The 26,081-nt window shown below is 43.8% G+C and overlaps 1 protein-coding gene across 1 annotated transcript in view; it reads right to left on the bottom strand.

The window, feature by feature from the left end:
- Positions 1-26,081, bottom strand: part of LOC139563292 (SH3 and multiple ankyrin repeat domains protein 2-like) — a 176,423-nt gene that overhangs the window by 82,012 nt on the left and 68,330 nt on the right. Inside the window, exons 11-13 of the mRNA XM_071381847.1 lie at positions 22,785-22,918; positions 22,003-22,116; positions 6,027-6,108 (exon numbers count right to left, since the gene is read on the bottom strand). Of these exons, the coding sequence (XP_071237948.1) occupies positions 6,027-6,108; positions 22,003-22,116; positions 22,785-22,918 (330 nt within the window). The remainder of the gene's footprint in view (positions 1-6,026; positions 6,109-22,002; positions 22,117-22,784; positions 22,919-26,081) is intronic.

Genomic DNA, 26,081 nt, shown 5'->3' with positions numbered 1-26,081 from the left:
TTCTTTCTTTCTTTCTTTCTTTCTTTCTTTCTTTCTTTCTTTCTTTCTTTCTTTCTTTCTTTCTTTCTTTCTTTCTTTCTTTCTTTCTCTCTCTCGGAGGACCTGAGCCCTAGCACCATGCCTCAGGACTACCTGGCCTGATGACTCCTTGCTGTCCCCAGTCCACCTGGCCATGCTGCTGCTCCAGTTTCAACTGTTTTGCCTTTGGCTATGGAACCCTGACCTGTTCACCAGACGTCCTACCTGTTCCAGACCTGCTGTTTTCAACTCTCTAGAGACAGCAGGAGCGGTAGAGATACTCTGAATGATCGGCTATGAAAAGCCAACTGACATTTACTCCTGAGGTGCTGACCTGCTGCACCCTCGACAACTACTGTGATTATTATTATTTGACCCTACTGGTCATCTATGAACATTTGAACATCTTGGCCATGTTCTGTTATAATCTCCACCCGGCACAGCCAGAAGAAGACTGGCCACCCCTCATAGCCTGCTTCCTCTCTAGGTTTCTTCCTAGGTTCTGGCCTTTCTAGGGAGTTTTTCCTAGCCACCGTGCTTCTACACCTGCATTGCTTGCTGTTTGGGGTTTTAGGCTGGGTTTCTGTACAGCACTTTGTGACATCAGCTGATGTAAGAAGGGCTTTATAAATACATTTGATTGATTGATCATCATGACACCTACATTTTTGTTATGCTCATTTCAGTTAGACTATCGATCATGCCTCCTCTTTTATTAAAGAGACGGAGTCCAGACAGACCTACACTACTTTAGGAAACTTTCTGAACTCACACACACACCCATCAAAATGACCCATCAATCAAAGCTACCAGCTCATCTCAAACACAAGAGCAAATCACATTTCTCCTTTCTTGAAAATGTATCCTATTAAAACCCAGGCCTACCTTTAAATCCTGGCTGTAGGCTATCAGATAGTAGACTACATTAGGATAATGCTAAAACAATGTACCTATCAAATGAATTGACAAGGCAGGTTTAAAGGGGATTGGGAGAGAGACATCTATGCAATAGTAGTCTATGAAGATGAAATTGACAACCATAAAAAAAAAGGGAAACAACATGCAACCTGTCCATATCTACATTTTTGTGAAACAATTGGTGCTTAAATTGACACCACATTTACATTTGAATGAGTGTAGGCTTATAGGATATCTTAAGTCTGTGTACCCACTTATATACAGTGGGGAGAACAAGTATTTGATACACTGCCGATTTTGCAGGTTTTCCTACTTACAAAGCATGTAGAGGTCTGTAATTTTTATCATAGGTACACTTCAACTGTGAGAGACGGAATCTAAAACAAAAATCCAGAAAATCACATTGTATGATTTTTAAATAATTAATTTGCATTTTATTGCATGACATAAGTATTTGATCACCTACCAACCAGTAAGAATTCCGGCTCTCACAGACCTGTTAGTTTTTCTTTAAGAAGCCCTCCTGTTCTCCACTCATTACCTGTATTAACTGCACCTGTTTGAACTCGTTACCTGTATAAAAGACACCTGTCCACACACTCAATCAAACAGATTCCAACCTCTCCACAATGGCCAAGACCAGAGAGCTGTGTAAGGACATCAGGGATAAAATTGTAGACCTGCACAAGGCTGGGATGGGCTACAGGACAATAGGCAAGCAGCTTGGTGAGAAGGAAACAACTGTTGGCGCAATTATTAGAAAATGGAAGAAGTTCAAGATGACGGTCAATCACCCTCGGTCTGGGGCTCCATGCAAGATTTCACCTCGTGGGGCATCAATGATCATGAGGAAGGTGAGGGATCAGCCCAGAACTACACGGCAGGACCTGGTCAATGACCTGAAGAGAGCTGGGACCACAGTCTCAAAGAAAACCATTAGTAACACACTACGCCGTCATGGATTAAAATCCTGCAGCGCACGCAAGGTCCCCCTGCTTAAGCCAGTGCATGTCCAGGCCTGTCTGAAGTTTGCCAATGACCATCTGGATGATCCAGAGGAGGAATGGGAGAAGGTCATGTGGTCTGATGAGACAAAAATAGAGCTTTTTGGTCTAACTCCACTCACCGTGTTTGGAGGAAGAAGAAGTATGAGTACAACCCCAAGAACACCATCCCAACCGTGAAGCATGGAGGTGGAAACATCATTCTTTGGGGATGCTTTTCTGCAAAGGGGACAGGACGACTGCACCGTATTGAGGGGAGGATGGATTTGGCCATGTATCGCGAGATCTTGGCCAACAACCTCCTTCCCTCAGTAAGAGCATTGAAGATGGGTCGTGGCTGGGTCTTCCAGCATGACAACGACACGAAGCACACAGCCATGGCAACTAAGGAGTGGCTCCGTAAGAAGCATCTCAAGGTCCTGGAGTGGCCTAGCCAGTCTCCAGACCTGAACCCAATAGAAAATCTTTGGAGGGAGCTGAACGTCCGTATTGCCCAGCGACAGCCCCGAAACCTGAAGGATCTGGAGAAGATCTGTAGGGAGGAGTGGGCCAAAATCCCTGCTGCAGTGTGTGCAAACCTAGTCAAGAACTACAGGAAACATATGATCTCTGTAATTGCAAACAAAGGTTTCTGTACCAAATATTAAGTTCTGCTTTTCTGATGTATCAAATACTTATGTCATGCAATAAAATGCAAATTAATTACTTAAAAATCATACAATGTGATTTTCTGGATTTTTGTTTTAGATTCCGTCTCTCATAGTTGAAGTGTACCTATGATAAAAATTACAGACCTCTACATGCTTTGTAAGTAGGAAAACCTGCAAAATCGGCAGTGTATCAAATACTTGTTCTCCCCACTGTATGTTCAAACGTTTTTTGTCTGTCTTGCATATTCATTGTGATAGTTTACCAAGGCCGAATATACAGGCTAGCATACACATTATGCATTAATAGGCACATATAAATTAGCCTAACTTCTAATTTAGTCTATATATCTTTCTGACTTCACTGTTCCCTTCTGTGCAATTCTCCACTGGCATCTCCACAGACTCACTGGCCTGAGTGGCCTCTCTCACATTCACCTCTCTCTACTCCTTATTGCTCTTGAACGACTAGGCCAATAATGGACTTAAGGAGCCTAACATTACTCCTTATAGGACCTTACACGTTTTGTTTATAGGCAAATTGGCTCTGGCAGCCAAAACAGCCAAATACTCCATCTAAATGTGAATTGATTCTCAACTGTGGTGTGGTTCTAGAGACATAAAGCCCTCTACTTTCATGTCACATAAAATAATTTGACAAATGCAAAATATACACTTGCTGTACACTGTTTTATGCCGTTTTAACACAGTTGCCTCCGACAGTATTTTTCAGTGACAACACGTTTGTTGCGTCCGTCTTCTGTTTACACACAGGCGTTTGGAGACACATATAGCTAATATTCACAGGTAGTAGACTTTGTCTTCTGTCTGTTTTCCGTAAACAAGCGCCGTAACATGTAAATATGGTGCGTGTGGGAACCCTAACCCGATAAAGGTGTGTAGTAATTTAACCTTTCGTTTTTTAGAAAATAATTATGAAAGCTACTTTCCTAGGATCTCTCGAGTGGCACAGCGGTTTAAGGCATTGCATTGCAGCACTAGAGGCTTCACTACAGACCCGACATCGATCCTTGGCTGTATCACAACCGGCCGTGATTGGGAGTCCCATAGGGTGGCACACAATTGTCCCAGCGTCGTCCCGGTTAGGGGAGGTTTGGCCGGGGGGCGGCTTTACATGGCTCATCGCGCTCTAGCGACTCCTTGTGGTGGGCCGGTCACCTGCAGGCTGACCCCGGTCGTCAGGTGAGCGGTGTTTCCTCTGACACATTGTTGCAGCTGGCTTCCGGGTTAAGCAGGCAGGTGATAAGAAGCGGTTTGGCGGGACATGTCCATGATAGCTTGCTATCTAGGGTGACACCCAGCAGTTTATTCTCTTCAACATGCTCAATGAGGTTCAGGGTCGAGCGAGTGATTTGTCCCAAAAATGATGCTTTTAGTTTGCGATATTTAGCAATATCTCTTTTTTTTAAATAAAAATATATACTTATTTAGAGCTTATATACTCTAAATAATATACTTTTTTTTTTTTGAGGAGGAGAAGAAGCCCTCTTGCTTGCTGAATATAAAAAGGCAACAAAATTGGCAATGAACTAGCAGGGAAGATTGAATGACGAGAGCGTAGGCTACATGTAGCTCTGGTGAGATGAGATCTGGCGGTGATAAATTGATACATTGCAGCACGTTACAAACGTAGCCTTTGAACAGAGGGAAATCCTTTCATTCATTCACACAACAAAACTGTGTCTTGCAGCGCACGGCCTGTCAGTGGCAAAACAGGTGTCCCATAGAACACTTTCTATTGGTTGAACCACAGGTTCCATAGGGGAGGCATATGTAAGTACATGGGAAAGTTGGCTAGGATGGAATATAGGAAAACCTGCCAAAACGGTGAATGTAAATCGGAGGGGGGTGCACTATACCCTCCACTGTACTGTAGTGTGCCCAATAAAAAACAAAACAACCCTCCCCAAAGCAAAGAAAAAAGTTGCATCCCCCTCCCCTATTTTGGTCCCCCACAGTAATTTTCGAACGGTCTCTTATGGGAGATATGCCTATATCACAATACATGCTGTGGGTAGTGGTCTAAAATGGACTGTAATGGTCTAGCTATAAAGGTCTATAACACTCTGTAGTGGTGTAATGGTCCATAATGGTCCGTGGTATACATAGTGGTCGGGCACCACGCTGTGTAGCTGTATGCTTTGGTTTAACACCCTGCTAGCGTATTTTTTTATATATATATTTTTTATTTAACCTTTATTTAACTAGGCAAGCAGTATTTGCGCTCTGCTCTGGTCTGTGATTAGTTTGGACTGGTGCCTAATGAATACAAACGGCCTTATCTGAAGCTGACCTGATCAAACACAGCTTAATAGAGTCCAGCAGCTTCATATTCATGTATGGACAAGGACATTTGTCTTAACCCGCTGGGTTGCTGCAGCTAAATGAGATTTGAACACAATGAAGAACACACTCGAGTGACACGCTTGGCCCGGTGTGTGTTGTGTGTGTGTGCGCCGATTGATACTGAGGGGTCATGTGCCATCAGTGCTCCCTGAAGATTAGCGGCATGATGCTTCTATGTGTGTGTGTGTGTGTGTGTGTGTGTGTGTGTGTGTGTGCGCGCAGTGGTATAAAGTACATAAGTAAAAATATTTTAAAGTACTACTTAAGTAGTTTTCTTGGAGTATCTATACTTTACTTTTTTTAGGAGTGAAGTAAAAGTATAAGTTGTAAAAAATATAAATTGTAAAGTCAAGTACTTTTTACGCCATACATTTTCCCTGACACCCAAAATACATTTTGAATGCTTAGCATCACAGGAAAATGGTCCAATTCACCCACATATCAAGAGAACATCCCTAGTCATTCCTACTGCCTCTGATCTGGTGGACTCACTAAACACCCATGCTTCGTTTGTAAATGATGTCTGAGTGTTGGAGTGTGCCCCTGGCTATCTGTAAATTTTCAAAACAAGAAAATGGTGTCATCTAGATTGCTTAATATAAGGAATTAGAAATTATTTCTACTTTTACTTATGATGCTTAAGTATATCTAAAACCAAATACTTACTTTTAGTCAAGTATTATTTTACTGGGTGACTTTTACTTGAGTCACTTTCTATGAAGGTATCTTTACGTTTACTCTTTTACTCTTTTTATTGAGTCATTTTTCCACCACTGTGTGTGCTGGCGTTCATGCTTGCGTGTGTGTGGACTGTGGAAGAATTGCCTAGTGGTCAAATCCAACACCTTGGAAATTAAGCCTGTGACTGGGAGTGGATAAGACAACGGGAATAGAAGAAGTAGAGGAGAACAATTGAAGGATAACTTCAACTGAAAACTCGAGAAACAAAACGAACCTCAAAACACTGCTCTGAGACACGCTACCACTTCACATAAACCTCCACTTAGCTTATCACCCTGTGTGTTTGTTTGTGTATGTGTGTGTTTTAGGACAGGCATCTGAGTAACCTTACCTGGAGGCGTCAAAGCTATCGTAGGAACCCACAGTGTAGTGTCGGAAGAGTTTCCTCTTGTCCGAGCGGTCAGCTCTTGTGTCTGTGGAAGAACAGGAGGACCGACAGTCATTGACCACGTCGGTCACCGACCGCATGCATGGCTACAGAAATCAATTCATCAACAGTAATAGAAAGAATGAAAACAAACAGCAGCAACATGCAAACTGTGAAACTCCTGTACAAGAAAGTGCAGCTCTGCAATCCAATCAAATGTGCAAACAAACATAGACATATGGACACACTCCAGTTTTCATTCTAAGGGTACACAACGAATTACAAATTACAAATCGACCCCCAACCCCTACCACCCTGTAGGCACTTCAAGAATATAGATCTGAAAGGATTGGATAAAGTGACAATGACAACAACATGCTGCAGAAGTGTGCACCACTGAAACACAAATAACTACAATCTCCTTTGGTAAAAAACACAACCCTTAAGCAAGAAATCAACTCAAGCGACCATCAACTGCGTATGCACACACACACTCGCACACGCACACACACACACGCACACACACACACACACACACACACACAGTTACCTCCAAAACGAACCTTCCTCCTGATAGAGGCCGTTTTTTCCATTTGCACTCCTAAATGTCTCTTCCCTCTTTCTCTCCCTCACTTTATGTCTTTCACATGCGCCCTCTCTCTCACTCTCATTCTTTCAGACACTCTTTCTCTGTCTCTCCCTCGCTCTTCATATCTCTCTCTATCCCTCTCTCTCAGATGCAATCAGTGACAGGGACATGCCTTGAGTGCCCAGAAATGCCCAAATCCACAGTGTCTAGAGAAAAGCCGGAAAACCAGACAGGCAGTCCCACTAAGCGTTAAGGATAGAATCCGGTTTGAGATCTGTGGTTACTGCTGAGAGGAGAACATAATGTAAAGGAGAAGAGGGAGAATAAAGAGAGGAGGGAGGAGAAAGAGATAAATACTACATCACAACAGGCCCACTCCGTAGCAACCACTGGTGTACTGTAGGGAGTTTGTTTCCATGACCACCAATCAATGGAGAAGGTATATGACGTACATGTCTGGTCGCTGTGAAGGTTTCCTTAGTGTGTGTGTGTGTGTGTGTCAACATATCTGAATGTGTGGTTGTGCAGGGGAAGTGGTAGAGTAATTGAAGGGTGTGCATGCGTGTGTGTGTGTGTGTGTGTGTGTGTGTGTGTGTGTGTGTGTGTGTGTGTGTGTGTGTGTGTGTGTGTGTGTGTGTTTGTGGAAGAGGGGGGATGGTTACGGATTTGCTTACAGTTCAACGTGAAGGGGGTTTTCGTTGACCTCCATTTCCCTATTTTCTACTTTTCCTCCCCCATCCCTCCCTCCTTTGTTCCCTCCCTCCTACTGACACTAATCTTACACAGTTTGGGGGAGTGGAAAAGACACAAAATGAGCAAGAGAAATGAAAGATTATTTATGAGTAATAAATCATCATTGCAGGGCTTAAAGTATTTGAGGGATTACACGGCACAGGCACGCCAACTATATGATTGAAGTTCTGGAACAAACAGAAACACAGACATGCCAATACAATATTTAATTGTCTTGCAAATGGAGGAGAAAATGTAAACACAAAATAGAGAATAAGGACCTGTGTCTGTGCGTCATTCTCTTTCTCAAAGAAACACCTGTGTGTGTGTGTGTGTGTGTGTCTTTCCCTCTGTTTTCCTCTCTTTCCACCCACGATGTCCAAGGGTGGACTTAGGGATTTGGATACCCCCAGGCAGAGGCATGTCTTTTTACGAAATAAATTGTGTTAACTTAAGTCATTTTTTTGTTCAAATTCAATCTTCTTTCATTTACGTTTCTCTGCTCAGAAATTGTCACATGCGTCGTAAACAACAGGTGTTGACTAACAGTGACATGGTTACTTACGGGCACAACCCAACAATGCAGAGAGAGAGAAAATAGAGAAATAATAGAAAAGTCATAAAACATAATAATAAAAGTCATAATAAATACACAATGAGTAACAAAAATGTGTGTCACGAACATCGTCAGGGAAATGACCGGACCAAGGTGCAGCGTCGTGAGCGTACATTTCTTTTTATTATGAATGTCGCCAACAAAAAAAGAAACAACAAAAACGAACGTGAAGCTTACTAGGGCTACACAGGCCACTAACAAAGTCAACTACCCACAACTAAGGTGGAAAAACAGGCTGCCTAAGTATGATTCCCAATCAGAAACAACGATAGACAGCTGTCCCTGATTGAGAACCATACCTGGCCAAAACATAGAAACAGAAAACATAGAAATAAAGAAACTAGAATGCCCACCCTAGTCACACCCTGGCCTAACCAAAATAGAGAATAAAAGCCTCTCTATGGCCAGGGCGTGACAACGTGGCTATATACACAGGGTACCAGTACCGGGTCGATGTGCAGGGGTACAAGGTATTTGAGGTAGAAATGTACATATAACTAGGAATAAATTGACTAGGCAACAGGATAGATAATAAACAGTAGCAGCAGCGTATGTGATGAGTCAAAATAGGTAGTGCAAAGAGGGTCAATGCAGATATTCCGTGTAGCTATTTGGTTAACTTTTTAACTAACATTGTAACTAACACATGCCGTGAGGTAGCAGAGAGAACAGTCTATGACTTGGGTGGCTGGAGTCTTTCACAATTTTTAGGGCCTTCCTCTGACACCGCCTGGTATAGAGGTCCTAGATTGCAGGGAGCTCAGCCCCAGTGATGTACAGGGCTGTACACACTACCCTATGTAGCACGCCTTGCCAAGGAGTTGCCATAACAAGCGGTGATGCAGCCAGTCAAGATGCTCTCAATGGTGCAGCTGTTCAACTTTTTGAGGATCTGAGGGCCCATGCCAAATCTTTTCAGCCAACTGAGGGGGAAGAGGCGTTGTTGTGCCCTCTTCACGACTGTGTTGATGTATGTGGATCATGATAGATCCTTAGTGATGTGGACACAAATAACTTGAAGCTCTCAACCTGCTCCACTACAGCCCCATAGATGTGAATGGGGCCGTGCTCGGCCTTCCATTTCCTGTAGTCCACGTTCAGTTCCTTTGCCTTGCTGACGTTGAGGGAGATGTCCTGGCACCACACAGCCAGGTCTCTGAGCTCCTCCCTATAGGCTGTCTCATCGTCGTCTGTGATCAGGCTTACCACTGTCGGTGTCATCAGCAAACTAAATGATGGTGTTGGAGTCGTGCACCGCCACGCAGTCGTGGGTGAACAGGCAATACAGGAAGGAGCTAAGCATGCACCCCTGAGGGGCCCCCGTGTTGAGGGTCAGCTTGGCGTATGTGTTGTTGCCTAGCCTCACCACCTGGGGAGCGGCCCGTCAGGAAGTCCAGGCTCCAGTTGCAGAGAGAGGTGCTCAGTCCCAGGGTCCTTAACTTAGTGATGAGCTTGGAGGGCACTATGGTGTTGAACGGTGAGCTGTAGTCAATGAACAGCATTCTCACATAGGTGTTCCTCTTGTCCAGGTGAGAGAAAGCAGTGTGGAGTGCAATAGAAATTCTGTGGATTTGTTTGGGCGGTATGTGAATTGGAGTGGGTCCAGGGTGTCTGGGATGATGGTGTTGATGTGAGCCATGACCAGCCTTTCAAAGCCTTTCATGTCTATAGATGTCATTTAGAAAGGTTACCTTGGCGTTCTTGGGCACAGGGACTATGGTGGGCTACTTAAAACATGTAGGCTTTACAGGCTGCGTCAGGTAGAGGTTGAAAATGTCAGTGATGGTCTGAGTACGGTCTGAGTTTGCGCATGGTCTGAATACGCATCCTGATAATACGTCTGGCCCTGCGACCTTGTGAATGTTAACCTGTTTAAAGGTGTAGCTCGGACACGGAGAGCATGGTCACACAGTCCTCCGGAACAGCTGGTGCTCTCATGCATGTTTCAGTGTTGCTTGCCTCGAAGCAGTAGCTGACACTATACATGTCAGCTACTACAGTGACTGAAATGAGTTTCAGAGTGGGTGGAAAGGAATAAGTTAGTCCTAAATATTTCTAAAACTAAAAGCATTGTATTTGGGACAAATCATTCACTAAACCCTAAACCTCAACTAAATCTTGTAGTAAATAATGTGGAAATTGAGCAAGTTGAGGTGACTAAACTGCTTGGAGTAACCCTGGATTGTAAACTGTCATGTTCAAAACAGTAGCTAAGATGGGGAGAAGTATGTCCATAACAAATCGCTGCTCTACCTTCTTAACAGCACTATCACTATCAATTGGAAGTGATGCAGACAATTACATTGATGGAAGCTACTCTCTATCTGCAATATTAAAGCTGATCTACCCCCTACAAAAAAAACAGCACTATCAACAAGGCAGGTCCTACAGGCCCTAGTTTTGTCTCATTTGGACTACTGTTCAGTCGTGTGGTCAGGTGCCACAAAAAGGGACTTAGGAAAATTGCAATTGGCTCAGAACTGGACTGCACGGCTAGCCCTTGGATGTACACAGAGAGCTAATATTAATAATATGCATGTCAATCTCTCCTAGCTCAAAGTGGAGGAAAGATTGACTTCATCACTACTTGTATTTATGAGAGGTATTGACATGTTGAATGCACCGAGCTGTCTGTTTGAACTACTGGCGCACATCTCGGACACCCATGAATACCCCCACAAGACATGCCACAAGAGGTAAACTGTCATGTTCAAACTGTCATATCCTCACATGGTCTCTCCTATCATTGCTATGCAGACGACACACAATTAATCTTCTCCTTTCCCCCCTCTGATAACCAGGTGGTGAATCGCATCTCTGCATGTCTGGCAGACATATCAGTGTGGATGACGGATCACCACCTCAAGCTGAACCTCGGCAAGACGGAGCTGCTCTTCCTCCCGGGAAGGACTGCCCGTTCCATGATCTCGCCATCACGGTTGACAACTCCATTGTGTCCTCCTCGCAGAGTGCTAAGAACCTTGGCGTGATCCTGGACAACACCCTGTCGTTCTCAACTAACATCAAGGCGGTGACCCGTTCCTGTAGGTTCATGCTCTACAACATTCGCAGAGTACGACCCTGCCTCACGCAGGAAGCGGCGCAGGTCCTAATCCAGGCACTTGTCATCTCCCGTCTGGATTACTGCAACTCGCTGTTGGCTGGGCTCCCTGCCTGTGCCATTAAACCCCTACAACTCATCCAGAACGCCGCAGCCCGTCTGGTGTTCAACTTTCCCAAGTTCTCTCACGTCACCCCGCTCCTCCGCTCTCTCCACTGGCTTCCAGTTGAAGCTCGCATCCGCTACAAGACCATGGTGCTTGCCTACGGAGCTGTGAGGGGAACGGCACCTCCGTACCTTCAGGCTCTGATCAGGCCCTACACCCAAACAAGGGCACTGCGTTCATCCACCTCTGGCCTGCTCGCCTCCCTACCTCTGAGGAAGTACAGTTCCCGCTCAGCCCAGTCAAAACTGTTCGCTGCTCTGGCACCCCAATGGTGGAACAAACTCCCTCACGACGCCAGGTCAGCGGAGTCAATCACCACCTTCCGGAGACACCTGAAACCCCACCTCTTTAAGGAATACCTAGGATAGGATAAAGTAATCCTTCTAACCCCCCCCCCCTTAAAAGAGTTAGATGCACTATTGTAAAGTGGTTGTTCCACTGGATATCATAAGGTGAATGCACCAATTTGTAAGTCGCTCTGGATAAGAGCGTCTGCTAAATGACTTAAATGTAAATGTAAAGGTCTCTTCACAGTCCCCAAGTACAGAACAGACCATGGGAGGCGCACAGTACTACATAGAGCCATGACTACATGGAACTCTATTCCACATCAAGTAACTGATGCAAGCAGTACAATTTAATTTATAAAACAGATAAAAATACACTTTATGGAACAGTGGGGACTGTAAAGCAACATAAACGAAAAGGCATAGACACATGCATACACACACACACGATAACATATGCACTATACACATAGTGAAGGCACACAGTCTGTTGTGAAGTCTGTGAATATATTGTAATGTTTTAAAAATTGTATAAACTGCCTTAATTTTGCTGGACCCCAGGAAGAGTAGCTGCTGCCAGGCAGCAGCTAATGGGGATCCATAATAAATACAAATACAAATTAATGTTTTTGCAACGTTTCCATGAAACGTGTCTAGAACATAAATATCTTATGTTCTGAGAATATGTCAACCATATTAGCCAGCCTGCCAGCTTAGTGGAGCCTGCCATTAGCACAGTCAGTGTAGTCAGCTCAGCTATCCCCATTGAGACTGTGTCTGTGCCTTGATCTTGGTTGGGCAAAACTAAACATGGCGGTGTTCGCTTTAGCAATCTCACTGGAATAAAGGCCTCCTTTCCTGCCATTTTTGAAAGAGATTGTGATATCTCACATCTCAAAATAGGGCTACTTAATGTTAGATCCCTCACTTCCAAGGCTGTTATAGTCAATTAACTAATCACTGATCATAATCTTGATGTGATTGGCCTGACTGAAACATGGCCTAAGCCTGATGAATTTACTGTGTTAAATGAGGCCTCACCTCCTGGTTACACTAGTGACCATATCCCCCGTGCATCCCGCAAAGGTGGAGGTTTCGCTGACATTTACGATAGCAAATTTGAATTTACAAAAAGAAAATTACGTTTTCGTCTTTTGAGCTTCTAGTCATGAAATCTATGCAGCCTACTCAATCACTTTTTATAGCTACTGTTTACAGGCCTCCTGGGCCATATACAGCGTTCCTCACTGAGTTCCCTGAATTCCTATCGGACCTTGTAGTCATGGCAGATAATTTTCAAATTTTTGGTGACTTTAATATTCACATGGAAAAGTCCACAAAAGGCTTTCGGAGCCATCATCGACTCAGTGGGTTTTGTCCAACATGTCTCCGGACCCATTCAATGCCACAGTCATACTCTGGACCTAGTTTTGTCCCGTGGAATAAATGTTGTGGATCTTAATGTTTTTACTCATAATCCTGGACTACCGGACCACCATTTTATTATGTTTGCAATCGCAACAAATAATCTGCTCAGACTCCAACCAAGGATCATCAAAAGTTATGCCATAAATTCTCGGATAACCCAAAGATTCCTAGATGCCCTTCAAGACTCCCTCCACCTACCAAAGGACGTCAAAGTACAAAAATCAGTTAACCACCTAACTGAGGAACTCAATTTAACTTTGCACAATACCCTAGATGCAGTCTCACCCATAAAAAGCATTGGTCATAAGAAACATGGTATACAGAAAATACCCGAGCTCTGAAGCAAGCTTCCAGAAAATTGGAACGGAAATGACGCTACACCAAACTGGAAGTCTTCCGACTAGCTTGGAAAGACAGTACTGTGCAGTATCGAAGAGCCCTCACTGCTGCTCGATCATCCTATTTTTCCAACTTAATTGAGGAAAATAAGAACAATCCAAAATGTATTTTTGATACTGTCGCAAAGCTAACTAAAAAGCAGCATTCCCCAAGAGAGGATGGCTTTCACTTCAGCAGTGATAAAATCATGAACTTCTTTGAGGAAAAGATCATGATCAATGGAAAGCAAATTACGGACTCCTCTTTAAATCTGCATATTCCTCCAAAGCTCAGTTGTCCTGAGTCTTCACAACTCTGCTAGGACCTAGGATCAAGGGAGAGACTCCAGTTTTTTAATACTATACCTCTTGACACATTGATGAAAATAATCATGGCCTCTAAACCTTCAAGCTGCATACTGGACCCTATTCCAACTAAACTACTGAAAGAGCTGCTTGCTGTGCTTGGCCCTCCTATGTTGAACATAATAAACGTCTCGCTATCCACCGGATGTGTACCAAACTCACTAAAAGTGGCAGTAATAAAGCCTCTCTTGAAAAAGCCAAACCTTGACTAAGAAAATATTTAAAAAATGAATCGGTCTATATCGAATCTCCCATTCCTCCCATTTAAAAAAAAAAAAGCTGTTGCGCGGCAACTCACTGCCTTCCTGAAGACAAACAATGTATACGAAAGAGAGATTGGAAACCCAAATTAGTCTACACGGACAGGTTCTGGCCTGGTTTAGATCTTATCTGTCAGAAAGATATCAGTTTGTCTCTGTGGATGGTTTGTCCTCTGAAAAATCAACTGTAAACGTTCGTGTTCCTCAAGGCTCCGTTTTAGGACCACTATTGTTTTGACTATATATTTTACCTCTTGGTGATGTCAGTCGGAAACATAATGCTAACTTTCACTGCTATGCGGACGACACACAGCTGTACATTTCGATGAAACATGGTGAAACCCCAATGTTGCCCTCCTTGGAAGCCTGTGTTTCAGACATAAGGAAGTGGATGCCTGAAAATGTTCTACTTTTAAACAGATGCTAGTTCTAGGTCCCAAGAAACAAAGAGATCTTCTGTTGATTCTGAAAATTAATATTGATGGTTGTACAGTCGTCTCAAATAAAACTGTGAAGGACCTTGGCGTTACTCTGGACCCTGATCTCTCTTTTGACGAACATATCAAGACTGTTTCAAGGACAGCTTTTTTCCATTTCCATCTAGGTAACATTGCAAAAATCAGAAACTTTCTGTCCAAAAAATGATGCAGAAAATTGTATCCATGCTTTTGTCACTTCTAGGTTAGACTACTGCAATGCTCTACTTTCTGGCTACTCGGATAAGGCACTAAATAAACTTCAGTTAGTGCTAAACACGGCTGCTAGAATCTTGACTTGAACCCAAAAATTTGATCATATTACTCCAGTGCTAGCCTCTCTACCCCTGCCTTCTGTTAAGGCAAGGGCTGATTTCAAGGTTTTACTGCTAACCTACAAAGCATTACATGGGCTTGCACCTACCTATCTTTCCGATTTGGTCCTGCCGTACATACCTACAAGTACACTATGGTCACAAGACGCAGGCCTCCTTACTGTCCCTAGAATTTCTAAGGAAACAGCTGGAGGCAGGGCTTTCTCCTATAGAGCTCCATTTTTATGGAATGGTCTGCCTATCAATGTGAGAGACGCAGACTCGGTCTCAACCTTTAAGTCTTAGGTCCTATGATTGAGTGTAGTCTGGCCCAGGAGTGTGAAGGTGAACGGAAAGGCACTGGGGCAACGATCCGCCCTTGCGGTCTCTGCCTGGCCGGTTCCCCTCTTTCCACTGGGATTCTCTGCCTCAAACCTTATTACAGGGGCTGGGTCACTGGCTTCCTGGTGTCTTCCATGCCATCCCTAGGAGGGGTGCGTCACTTGAGTGGGTGTGAGTCACTGACATGATATTCCTTTTTGGGTTGGCGCCCCACCTTGGGTTGTGCTGTGGGGGAGATCTTCGTGGGCTATACTCGGCCTTGTCTCAGGATGGTAAGTTGTTGGTGGAAGATATACCTCTAGTGGTGTGGGGGCTGTGTTTTGGCAAAGTAGGTGGGGTTATATCCTGCCTGTTTGGCCCTGTCCGGGGGTATCGTTGGACGGCGTCACAGTGTCTCTCGACCCCTCCTGTCTCAGCTTCCAGTATTTATGCTGCAGTAGTTTATGTGTCGGGGGGCTAGGGTCAGTCTGTTATATCTGGAGTATTTCTCCTGTCTTATCCGGTGTCCTGTGTGAATTTAAGTATGCTCTCTCTAATTCTCTTTCTTTCTCTCTTTCTTTCTTTCGGAGGACCTGAGCCCTAGGACCATGCCTCAGGACTACCTGGCCTGATGACTCCTTACTGTCCCCAATCCATCTGGTCGTGCTGCTGCTCCAGTTTTAACTGTTCTGCCTGCGGCTATGGAACCCTGACCTGTTCACCAGACGTGCTACCTGTCCCAGACCTGCTGTTTTCAACTCTCTAGAGACAGCAGGAGCGGTAGAGATACTCTGAATGATCGGCTATGAAAAGCCAACTGACATTTACTCCTGAGGTGCTGACCTGTTGCACCCACGACAACCACTGTGATTATTATTATTTTTGAACATTTGAACATCTTGGCCATGTTCTGTCATAATCTCCACCTGGCACAGCCAGAAGAGGACTGTCCACCCCTCATAGCCTGGTTTCTCTCTAGGTTTCTTCCTAGGTTCTGGCCTTTCTAGGAAGTTTTTCCTAGCCACCGTACTTCTACACCTGCATTGCTTGCTGTTTGGGGTTTTAGGCTGGGTTTCTGTACATCACTTTGTGATCAGCTGATGTAAGAAGGGCTTTATAAATACATTTGATTGATTGATGTTCTGTGTATGTATGGTGGGACATTTTTGGAACATTCTCCTAACCATCAGAAAACTGGACATATGAATGTTCTTGCAACATTCCCAAGAAACTAATCTAGAACATTAATATCTTATGTTGTGAGAACATGGCAACCATGTTATGTGTAGGTTTCGTGGGACGTTGATGAGATATTCTCCGAACACACAGAAAACTGAACACATGAATATCCTTGCAACATCCCATAAAACATGTCTAGAACATTGTTGTATATTCTGAGAACCTTGTAACCACATTCTAGATCATTTATGCTTGACATAAAGGGAATGTTCTCCTAACTTTAACACCAAAACATGCTAAAAAGATTCTTAGAAGGTTTTTGCTAACATAGATTGAATTTTCCTCTAACTAATGGAAAACGTTAGGGAACATGAGGGTAACATTACAAAAAGGTTCTCCCTAGAATTTTAAGCTGGGCAGTTACTGATTTGCCAATATAAAAACTGTCCCCTTTAAAAATAAATTAGAGTACTAAGTACATGTAAGTAAGGTAGACAATCAGACTCAATCTTCACACGTAAGTCCTGCTATCCATGCATTCGCAATGAACACGTGCAAGGCCCATTCTTGATGAGACTGCCCCTGCGAGGGTTTGTGCTAGCTAGCTACTTCCATACTGTGTTCCCCTTTTCTGACAGGCATTCTTTGGGGCAGCCCTAAGGTACTTCTGATCTGGCAATGTGTGAAACGAGTTCTCTTTGCCAAGAGCTCCAGGGCTGGTTCAAAAGGGGTGTCGCAGGGAGGGGGTGAGAACAGCCAGACAGGAAAAAGGGGGCATGCTGCGCCCCATCTGCCAATATATATACAGTAACAGTCGGAAGTTTGGACACACCTACTCTACATTGTAGAATAATATCACATATTTAGAATCATGTAGTAACCAAAAAAGTGTTAAACAATTCTAAATATATTTTGGCTGCAATTTCTAATGTGCAGGTAACTCTTTGAACTTATTCTCTGCAGCAGAGGTAACTCTGGGTCTTCCTTTCCTGTGGTGGTCCTCATAAGAGCCAGTTTCATCATAGCACTTGGCTGACCTTGGCTGACCTTCATGTCTTAAAGTAATGATGGACTGTCGTTTCTCTTTGCTTATTTGAGCTGATTTTGCCATAATATGGACATAGTCTTTTACCAAATAGGGATATCTTCTATATACCACCCTTACCATGTCACAACACAACTGATTGGCTCAAACACATTAAGAAGGAAAGTTTTAACAAGGCACTTCTGTTAATTGTGCATTCCAAATGTCTACCTCATGAATCTGGTTGTGAGAATGCCAAGAGTGTGCACAGCTGTCATCAAGGCAAAGGGTGGATACTTTGAAGAATCGAACACTTGTTTGGTTACTACATGATTCCATATTTGTTATTTTGATAGTTAAGATGTCTTCACTATTATTTTACAATGTAGAAAATAGTAAAAATAAAGAAAAACCTTTGAATGAGTAGGTGTGTCCAAACTTTTGACTGGTACAATATACAGTGCCTTCGGAAAGTATTCAGACCCCTTGAATTTTTCCACATTTTGTTACGTTACAGCCTTATTCTAAAATGTATTAAATCTACACACAATACCCCATAACGACAAAGCAAAAATAGGTTTTTAGAAACGTTTCCAAATTTATTACAAATCAAAAAATATCGGAAATATCACATTTACATAAGTAATCAGGCGCTTTACTCAATACTTTGTTGAAACACCTTCGGCAGCGATTACAGCCTCGAGTCTTCTTGGGTATGACCCTACAAGCTTCGGAACCTGTATTTGTGGAGTTTATTCCATTCTTCTCTGCAGATCCTGTCAAGCTCTGTCAGGTTGGATGGGGAGCGTTGCTGCACAGCTATTTTTCCAGAGATGTTTGATCGGGTTCAAGTCCGAGCTCTGGCTGGGCCACCCAAGGAAATTCAGAAGCCACTCCTGCGTTTTCTTGGCTTTGTGCTTAGGGTCGTTGTTCTGTTGGAAGGTGAACCTTTGTTTGAGGTCCTGAGTGCTCTGGAGCAGGTTTTCATTAAGGATCACTTTGTACCTTGCTCCGTTCATTAAGATGTGCAAAAGAACACAGACTCTGGACAGAGGAACTCTGCCTAGAAGGCCAGCATCTCGGAGTCGCCTCTTCACTGTTGACGTTGAGACTGATGTTTTGCTTTTTTAATCAGTAAAACAGTTATCAGCTGTGCTAACATCATTGTAAAAGGGTTTTCTAATGATAAATTAGCCTTTTAAATGATAAACTTGGATTAGCTAACACAATGTGCCATTGGAACACAGAAGTGATGGTTGCTGATAATGGGCCTCTGTACGCCTATGTAGATATTCCATAAAAAATCTGCCATTTCCAGCTACAATAGTCATTTACAACATTAACAATGTCTACACTGGATTTCTGATCGATTTTATGTTATTTTAATGGAGAGAGACAGAGAGAAGGAGCTAGGAAGGGTAAGACATAATGCATTTTGTATTATGCAATTATGCCAACAAAGCATAATGTAATAGAATTTAATTGAGAGAGAGACAGAATAAATAAAAGAAAACAGAGGAATAATGACATCGACAGCGAGCGAGCGAGAGAGAGAGTAAGATGACAGAAAGTGAGGGAGAGTGGGCATAGAGAGAATAAATGGGCCAGTTGAAAGAGAGAGAGAAGGGGGTGGAGCGTTAATTCCCCTGCAGCCCAGAGGACATCAGAACGCACCTGATTTAGCGGCGCAGCGCTTAGCCTAGCCTAGCCTACCAGAGAGAAGAGAGAGACGGGGCCCGTTCCCATGGAGCACATGTACCAGAGACAGAGAGAGAGGCTAACACATGTCACTGCCTGCCTTGACATCACTTCACCAAGTACATTTAGCCAACACTGAGTCTGAATTATTTTTTATTTTAACCTTTATTTAACTAGGCAAGTCAGTTAAGAACAAATTCTTATTTACATTGACGGCCTACCCCGGACAACGCTGGGCCAATTGCGCGCCGCACTATGGGACTCCCAAACACAGCCTGATGTGATACAGCCTGGATTTGAACCAGGGACTGTAGTAACACCTCTTGCACTGAGATGCAGTGCCTTAGACCCCAGCACCACTCAGGAGCCCCTGAAAATTAGAATTGTACTGTTAGTGATCCTTTGCTATAGCTAACAGTAGTGAATTGCAGGTTAGCTCTTGCTAAGACCATTCCGGTGCAATGGGCAGCACAAAACAGAGCAAGGATTTCTGTTATGTTTACCGAACTACGGTTAGCAACACAATAACTGATCTATCACAGAGATTGATGGCTAATGTGGTTATTGACCAAAAGCATGGGAATGGTAAGGAACCCAAGCTTCCAGAAATGATTATGGTTATCAGCAATAGGGTGACAACCGTAACATACAAGAGTGATGTCACACTTGTGCCAGCGTATAATACCCAGAAGACACCTTGCTTTAAAGGTCATGAGGCAGATCATACTGTACACAGATATCCAAGGGCCTATGATGACACAGCAGTGAACACGCACACAGTAACATATTAGCTCAAAGCCCAGTAGCGGTGCGTGGGTAAAATCACTGGGGAAGCCAAGCCAGGGAAAAAAACCCATATTACAACCTGTTTGTCGTGTTAGTTGCACTATTTGCTCTATAAATTGTTAGTTTACACCAGTGGAGGCTGCTGTGGGGAGGACGGCTCATAATAATGGCTGGAATGGAGTCAATCGAATGGTATTAAACACATCAAACATGTGGTTTCCATGACGTTGACCCCGTTCCATTGACTCCATTCCAGCCATTATAATGAGCCGTCCTCCCTGCAGCAGCCTCCACTGGTTCACATGCCTTGCTACCGTGGTATATAGGCCTAAGGCCGAGACAATAAGAAGACAGTGGCAGAACAAATTCAATCGCACCTTTGTTTCTTCACAAAACCGGAAAGCAACATAGCATATTACATGTAGAAAACAGGTACATAACCTACAGCATGGTCCAGCAAGTTAATGTTTCCAAAATGTTCAGACCACTAAACAACCATTGATTTAGAACCACGGAGAGTTACCGCAAGTCACAAAGAAAACAGGAGCTGCCTCCACTATTCCAGCACCATTTCAACTTCATCATCAAATCACCTGTGCTTAGTCTAACAAAGTGACAACTAAAAGATACCAAAAACAATTTAGTCCAATCAACGTAAGCTAAATATGACGTGGCTGTCCATGGTACTGATTTGTGTTTGTGTGTGTGTCCGTGCGTGCGTGCAAGTAAAAAAAAACATGTTGACTCACCCTACTTGTAGAGAAATGCCAAGGACATCTTCCTTTGTCATACAGCACACACTTACATTTTTTGTTGTCCTAGGCTTCCTGGCTAAAATGCTCGCTTGCTATCCTAACTTCCTTTCATGGGCAATGCGGTGTCCCCACACATTGACTCTGTACCGGTACCCCCTGTATATAGCCTCGCTATTGTTATTTTATATTTTACTGCTGCTCTTTAATTATTTGTTACTTTTATTTATTTACTTTTTTGAGGTATTTTTGTCTTAAAACTGCATTGTTGGTTAAGCGCTTGTAAGTAAGTATTCGGCGCATGTGACAAATACAATTTTATTTTATTTTGATGCGCTAGGCCAGCAAGTTAACGCTAGCCTATTACATCTAGCTAGCTACATTGAACTTCTCTCCTCTCAGGCCAGCACCACAATGTATGCATTTATTGTTGGATCAGAATCACCGTTATAATCACAGTATGGAGAATTAAGTAAAACCACAAGTCCAAATTCCTATCTCCCTACATGGTTAATTTAAGAGAGCGATGATTATAGCTAGCTAGCTAGCCACCGGAGGACAAAAACACAACGAGATACAACAATTCATTTTTTTTTTAAATAAATTATGTATTGCTTTTGATGTGATGTGGTTGGTGTGAAGCCACATCCAAACTGGTTTCCCTTGACACTTTGTTTTGGTGCACCAGGACCATTCCCAGTTGAGCTCACTCAGTTTAACTCAACGCTGATTGGCTATTGTTATATTTAAAAAAATATAAAGGGAGGCCAAATGCTCACTGGCTTCCCTTGCATTCAATGCTACGGGTGGCAACAATGTCATAGTATTTTTGACTGGACAGCATCAGACAGATGGGCTACACATACAGAGAAAGAGGGGCGCTGTTTAGCTCGCTGGGATGCTTTCTCCAGTGAGATACATTCAGCCTCTTGCAAAGTGAAGGACAATTATGAAACGCAGAGAGATAAATTATGTTTATTTTTGGGAAGCCTGGCTTCCCTTGGTATCCATGAATACACACCGCCGTTAAAGCCCCATAATATCTGACATCTGACAGTGTGGCTTGAGGAGAGGAGGGGGAAGAGAGGGGAGAGAAGGAATGTGGGGGATCAGGCCTTAACCTCCATCCAACTCCCTCCCTCCTCTGTCTCTCTCTCTCGCTCTACCTCTCTTTCTCTCTTGTCAGTCTGGAAAGACCCCCTAGCCCCTACACACCTTTGGTAGGCTGTCAAATGCTGACGGCTCTATATAGTGTGTGAATTGGGCTTAGGGGACTTTCCTCCATATTCTTCCACATCCCACCAATCCAATTATTTTGGATCTGTACACACTAAACAGTCCCTGTGTTGAGCCTATCTCCTGGGTGGAAAAGTGAGTCTCAGTGCCCTAGGATGTCACCAGTGGGATCCATGGAGCAGAAATCTTCCCTCCTCCTCCTCTTCCTCCTCAGAGATCCCCAACCACTCTCCTATTCCAAAATATCTGGGTCAGCATGCTTAATGACTTACGCATCCTCTCCTCGCTGGGCTTGGCAGGAATCTCCTCCACGCACTCCGCAGGAAACCAGCCCACCTGGCCCCGGGCACTGCCTTCCCAGAACCCCCCCTCTCCGATGCTCAGAACTGGAGCGAGGGGAGGGGGAGTGTGGTGAGAGAGAGCGAATCATTAGACACAGCACATGTACTGTAGTAAATGTCACTTGCGGATCGCATGGTACCTGTGTTTATAGAGCTCGCCAGCTTGTAGTCCTAAAAAACAGAAATGAATTACCTCTGGTTCGTTCAGCCATTCCTATGAATGGGGAAAGAATGGAGTTTTGGGATAATCGCCGAAAATAAGGTATGAGGTGAACACAGGCTTAGGAGATCTTATACGTTTTGTTGTATGAGCCAGTTAACATTACCTTTAAGAATTATGAAGCCTTTGTGTGGTTTATGTGCTTGTTTTAAATACATAAATACTTCAGCTGATGAAGATGATCTCATAGAACAAAACGAATAAGATCTCCTAAGCCTGTGTTTACCACAGAACTTATTATTTAAACTTTGGCCAACAAGCCATGGTGGAGTTAGTGCTTACAAAAAGATGCCATTATTATTGCTCTCTATTAGTTTATTTCGCAGGGACGACATGCTCAACAAATGTTGCACCAGATTTAGCTATATACACTAATATACGCTATATACGCTAATTTCCATCGGTGTCACCAATGTTTCCAGTGGTAGAGCAGTGTTAAGCATGATACAACTATATCTGTATGTTCTCTCCTTAACACTCCCTAATGTCTCACCTTTAACCCTGTCGTTCTTGTAGAGGGTGATCTCTCCCTCGGCCTGTGGGTGGTAGGCGTGGACCACCACAAAGTGCCTCCCTGGCACAGCACTGTACAGCTTCCTCCGCTGGACCACCACCTCCATATTACCACTGGGGCTGAGGATGGGACAGAGAGGTGGGAAGGAGGGAAGAGAGGAGAGGATATGGAAGAGAGGGTGAGAGAGAAGAGGAGATAGGAGAGACAGAGGAGGAGTGCATATTAGCACGTGCCACATTTGGCAGAGTATTACAGGATACACAGTATATATTGTAAACTCTTAAGTTACACCGCTGTCCTTAACAGAACCAAGAGGGGAGCGAGGGGTAACGGAAGTGTCTGATTTATGGAGCTTGTAAATGGGGCAGGATGGAAGCTGGCCCACATAACGTATCGCTGATCCCTGCAGTGTCCTCTGGGTAGGAACAGACAGACATCCCCAACACAGGGAAGAGAGAAAGAGTCTGTCCTTACCTTTCTTACCTTTCTGAGATGCAATTGACACATTTCCTACACAAAGTCTCAGATCTTTCTTCGTATAATTTTTTTGCGAGTGTACAAGCCAAAACCCTGCCAGCATAACCAAAGGAGAAGAACAAGCACACGTGTACATTTGCTTGAGTCCAACTACAGATGAAACCACATTTTTACTACACTACTGAAATGGACCTAATGTTGTGTATTCATTGGTGTCTGGGTTGATCTGTTGTAGTATTGTATTGGAGCTCCACTTGGTGGTAAGCCCCAGCAACAGCATCGTGGTAAGTATTCAAGCACAGCCATACAGAGAGAAAGACAGTGAGAGGGAGAGAGAGAGAGAGAGAGAGAGAGAGAGAGAGAGAGAGAGAGAGAGAGAGAGAGAGAGAGAGAGAGAGAGAGAGAGAGAGAGAGAGAAGAGAGAGAGAGAGAGAGAAGAGAGAGTGAGAGAGAAGAGAGAGAGAGAGAGAAGAGAGAGAGAGAGAGGAGGCATTTAGGAGGAGTGAGAGAGAGACAGGGGGGATAGAGAGAGAGAGAGAGAGAGAGAGAGAGAGAGAGAGAGAGAGAGAGAAGGTAAGTGGGTCACCTTATCCTGAACACCACTTCCCTCCTCAACCCTGGGTCTATGGAGATCTAGCCCCATTCCAGATCTACACTCACACACACACACACACACACACACACACACACACACACACACACACACACACACACACACACACACACACACACACACACACACACACACACACACACATATTTGAATTATCATGAAATTTCAGGACTTTTTGGGGAGTAAACATGTTTGACCATTAAAAATCATACTTTCCCTAACCCTTTACATAACCCAAACTTTAACCCTAACCCCAAAACCCTAAACCTAACCCTTAAGCTTAAAATAGCATTTGAACAAAATCAGGACATGAAAAAAGTCCTGACTTTTCAAAAAAAGTTATTGTTGTCCTACCTTGTCAGGACATAGAGGTGAATTGTTAGGAAATTGGTGTGCTGATAAGGTAGAAAAAGAAGTACACACACACCCACACACACACACACACACGTACTTAGCGGAAAGCCAGGGTTGTATAAAATAAAATAGGGGGCATGACTTTCCAAACCATAAATAGAAAGACAGAATGTACCGATCAAATACAAAAGACTTCCAAATGACATCAGTTCTAAACGCTACATAGCTCGACCCCTTTTGGGAAATGTGAGCCAAGAGGACTCCATCCTATTGCTTTGACCAATTCCACTGATCTCCCTTGATCCGTGACAACAATGGGGAAGGACGGGGAAAAGAGGAGAAAAAAACAAAGGAGTGTTTCTTCCAGAAACCTTCCTGCCCTTCCCTGCTGTGTCGTGGCAATTAGTGGAGCGGCAGTGAAAATATGTTAATTCGACAATACTCCGTGTTGACTAAAACCTCCTGTGTAAGTTCACTCTGTTAATCAATGATGCCCTCGGAGACAGAGAGAGAGAGAAAGAGAGACTTGCCTTGACACATCCTCCCTCAGACTGTGCTCAGGCTGATTTTTCAGTATAAAGGGATCGTCCACTCAAAATACAACCTAACCTGATTAAATCATTGTTGGTTATGTTCAACAGAGTTGGCTGCTTCTTTTTTTGCCCCAATTGATTGTAGAAACGAATCTGGGTCATTTCGGTGGCTGAAGACTACGTTTGCCTTCCAAGCTAAAGCCCAAGGCATTAGATTTGGCAGCTAATATGCGTCTTAAGGTTTCAGGTAAGGTTAAAACACACACCGTACTAAGCAAGACTTCCAGAGTCAAACACTGATCTTATTTTATCTTATAGTCCACATTGTATTTCTGTATTGGAAAGTCTTGGGTAAGAATATTCTTGCAGGAGAGAGGGAATCTGATTTGATTTGTCTCGACTCTCTGGAGAGTATGTGAATTAGGCACAACTCGGGCTACGGGACGAGGATCCGTCGCCGTAGTTTCTGATTCAGCTACGCCTCGAGTCTTCTTTCTAGAGCCAAAAAAAAGTCAGAGGAGAGAGGGAAAGGGGAAAAAATAGAGGTGAGAGGATGGATGGACGGAAAGATAGAGAAGGGTTGACAAAAGGAGAGAGGAGAGGGAGAAGAGAAGCGAGGGAGGAAGTTGCTGAAAAAAAATGGGATGGAGGGAGCGGCAGAGGACAGAAGAAAGGCGTCCGCATGCTTCCCACCTGAAACAGTTTGGTAGAGTTCGGAACTGTATACTTGCTACGGCATCTCAGAATTGACAAACAGTACTAATGACGCTTTTTTTTCTTGTTTTTTGATCTAAGGCCTTTTAAGAGAGTATTCGAGCACAGTCGTTCAGTTCGGCTAGGCGTCAGCTGAACAGAAACACGTCGACGCCTTAAGGGGGAAAATGGAGGTAGAGGATGGACTGAGAGCGGAGAGGAGAGTATGATGGAATGAGTGGTAAGAGGGAATTAATAAAGAGGGAAAGGCTGATGGATGGAAGGAGAAGGGATTGAAGGAGATGAAGAAGTGGAGAGGACCAGAGGCAAGATGGACATGAGATTGGGAAGGATTTGGAGGGGAGGATGGAGATAAAGTGAAACTCCAATGTCCAACCCATCCTTGGTTGGCTGTCATCGTGTCAGGGCAAAAGACACACTTATCCCCTTATCCCCCATTCCCTTTTCACTTTCCAATTGTTTTCCATCACTCAGAATGTCTTCTCTCCGCCCTATCTTGGACTCCTGAGTGGCGCAGCGGTCTAAGGCACTGTATCTCAGTGCTAGAGGCGTCACTACAGACCCTGTTTCGATTCCAGGATGGTT

Source organism: Salvelinus alpinus, chromosome 33 (genome assembly GCF_045679555.1).
Source record: "Salvelinus alpinus chromosome 33, SLU_Salpinus.1, whole genome shotgun sequence".
Lineage (NCBI taxonomy): Eukaryota > Metazoa > Chordata > Actinopteri > Salmoniformes > Salmonidae > Salvelinus > Salvelinus alpinus.
This window is presented reverse-complemented; position numbering and strand designations above follow the sequence as displayed.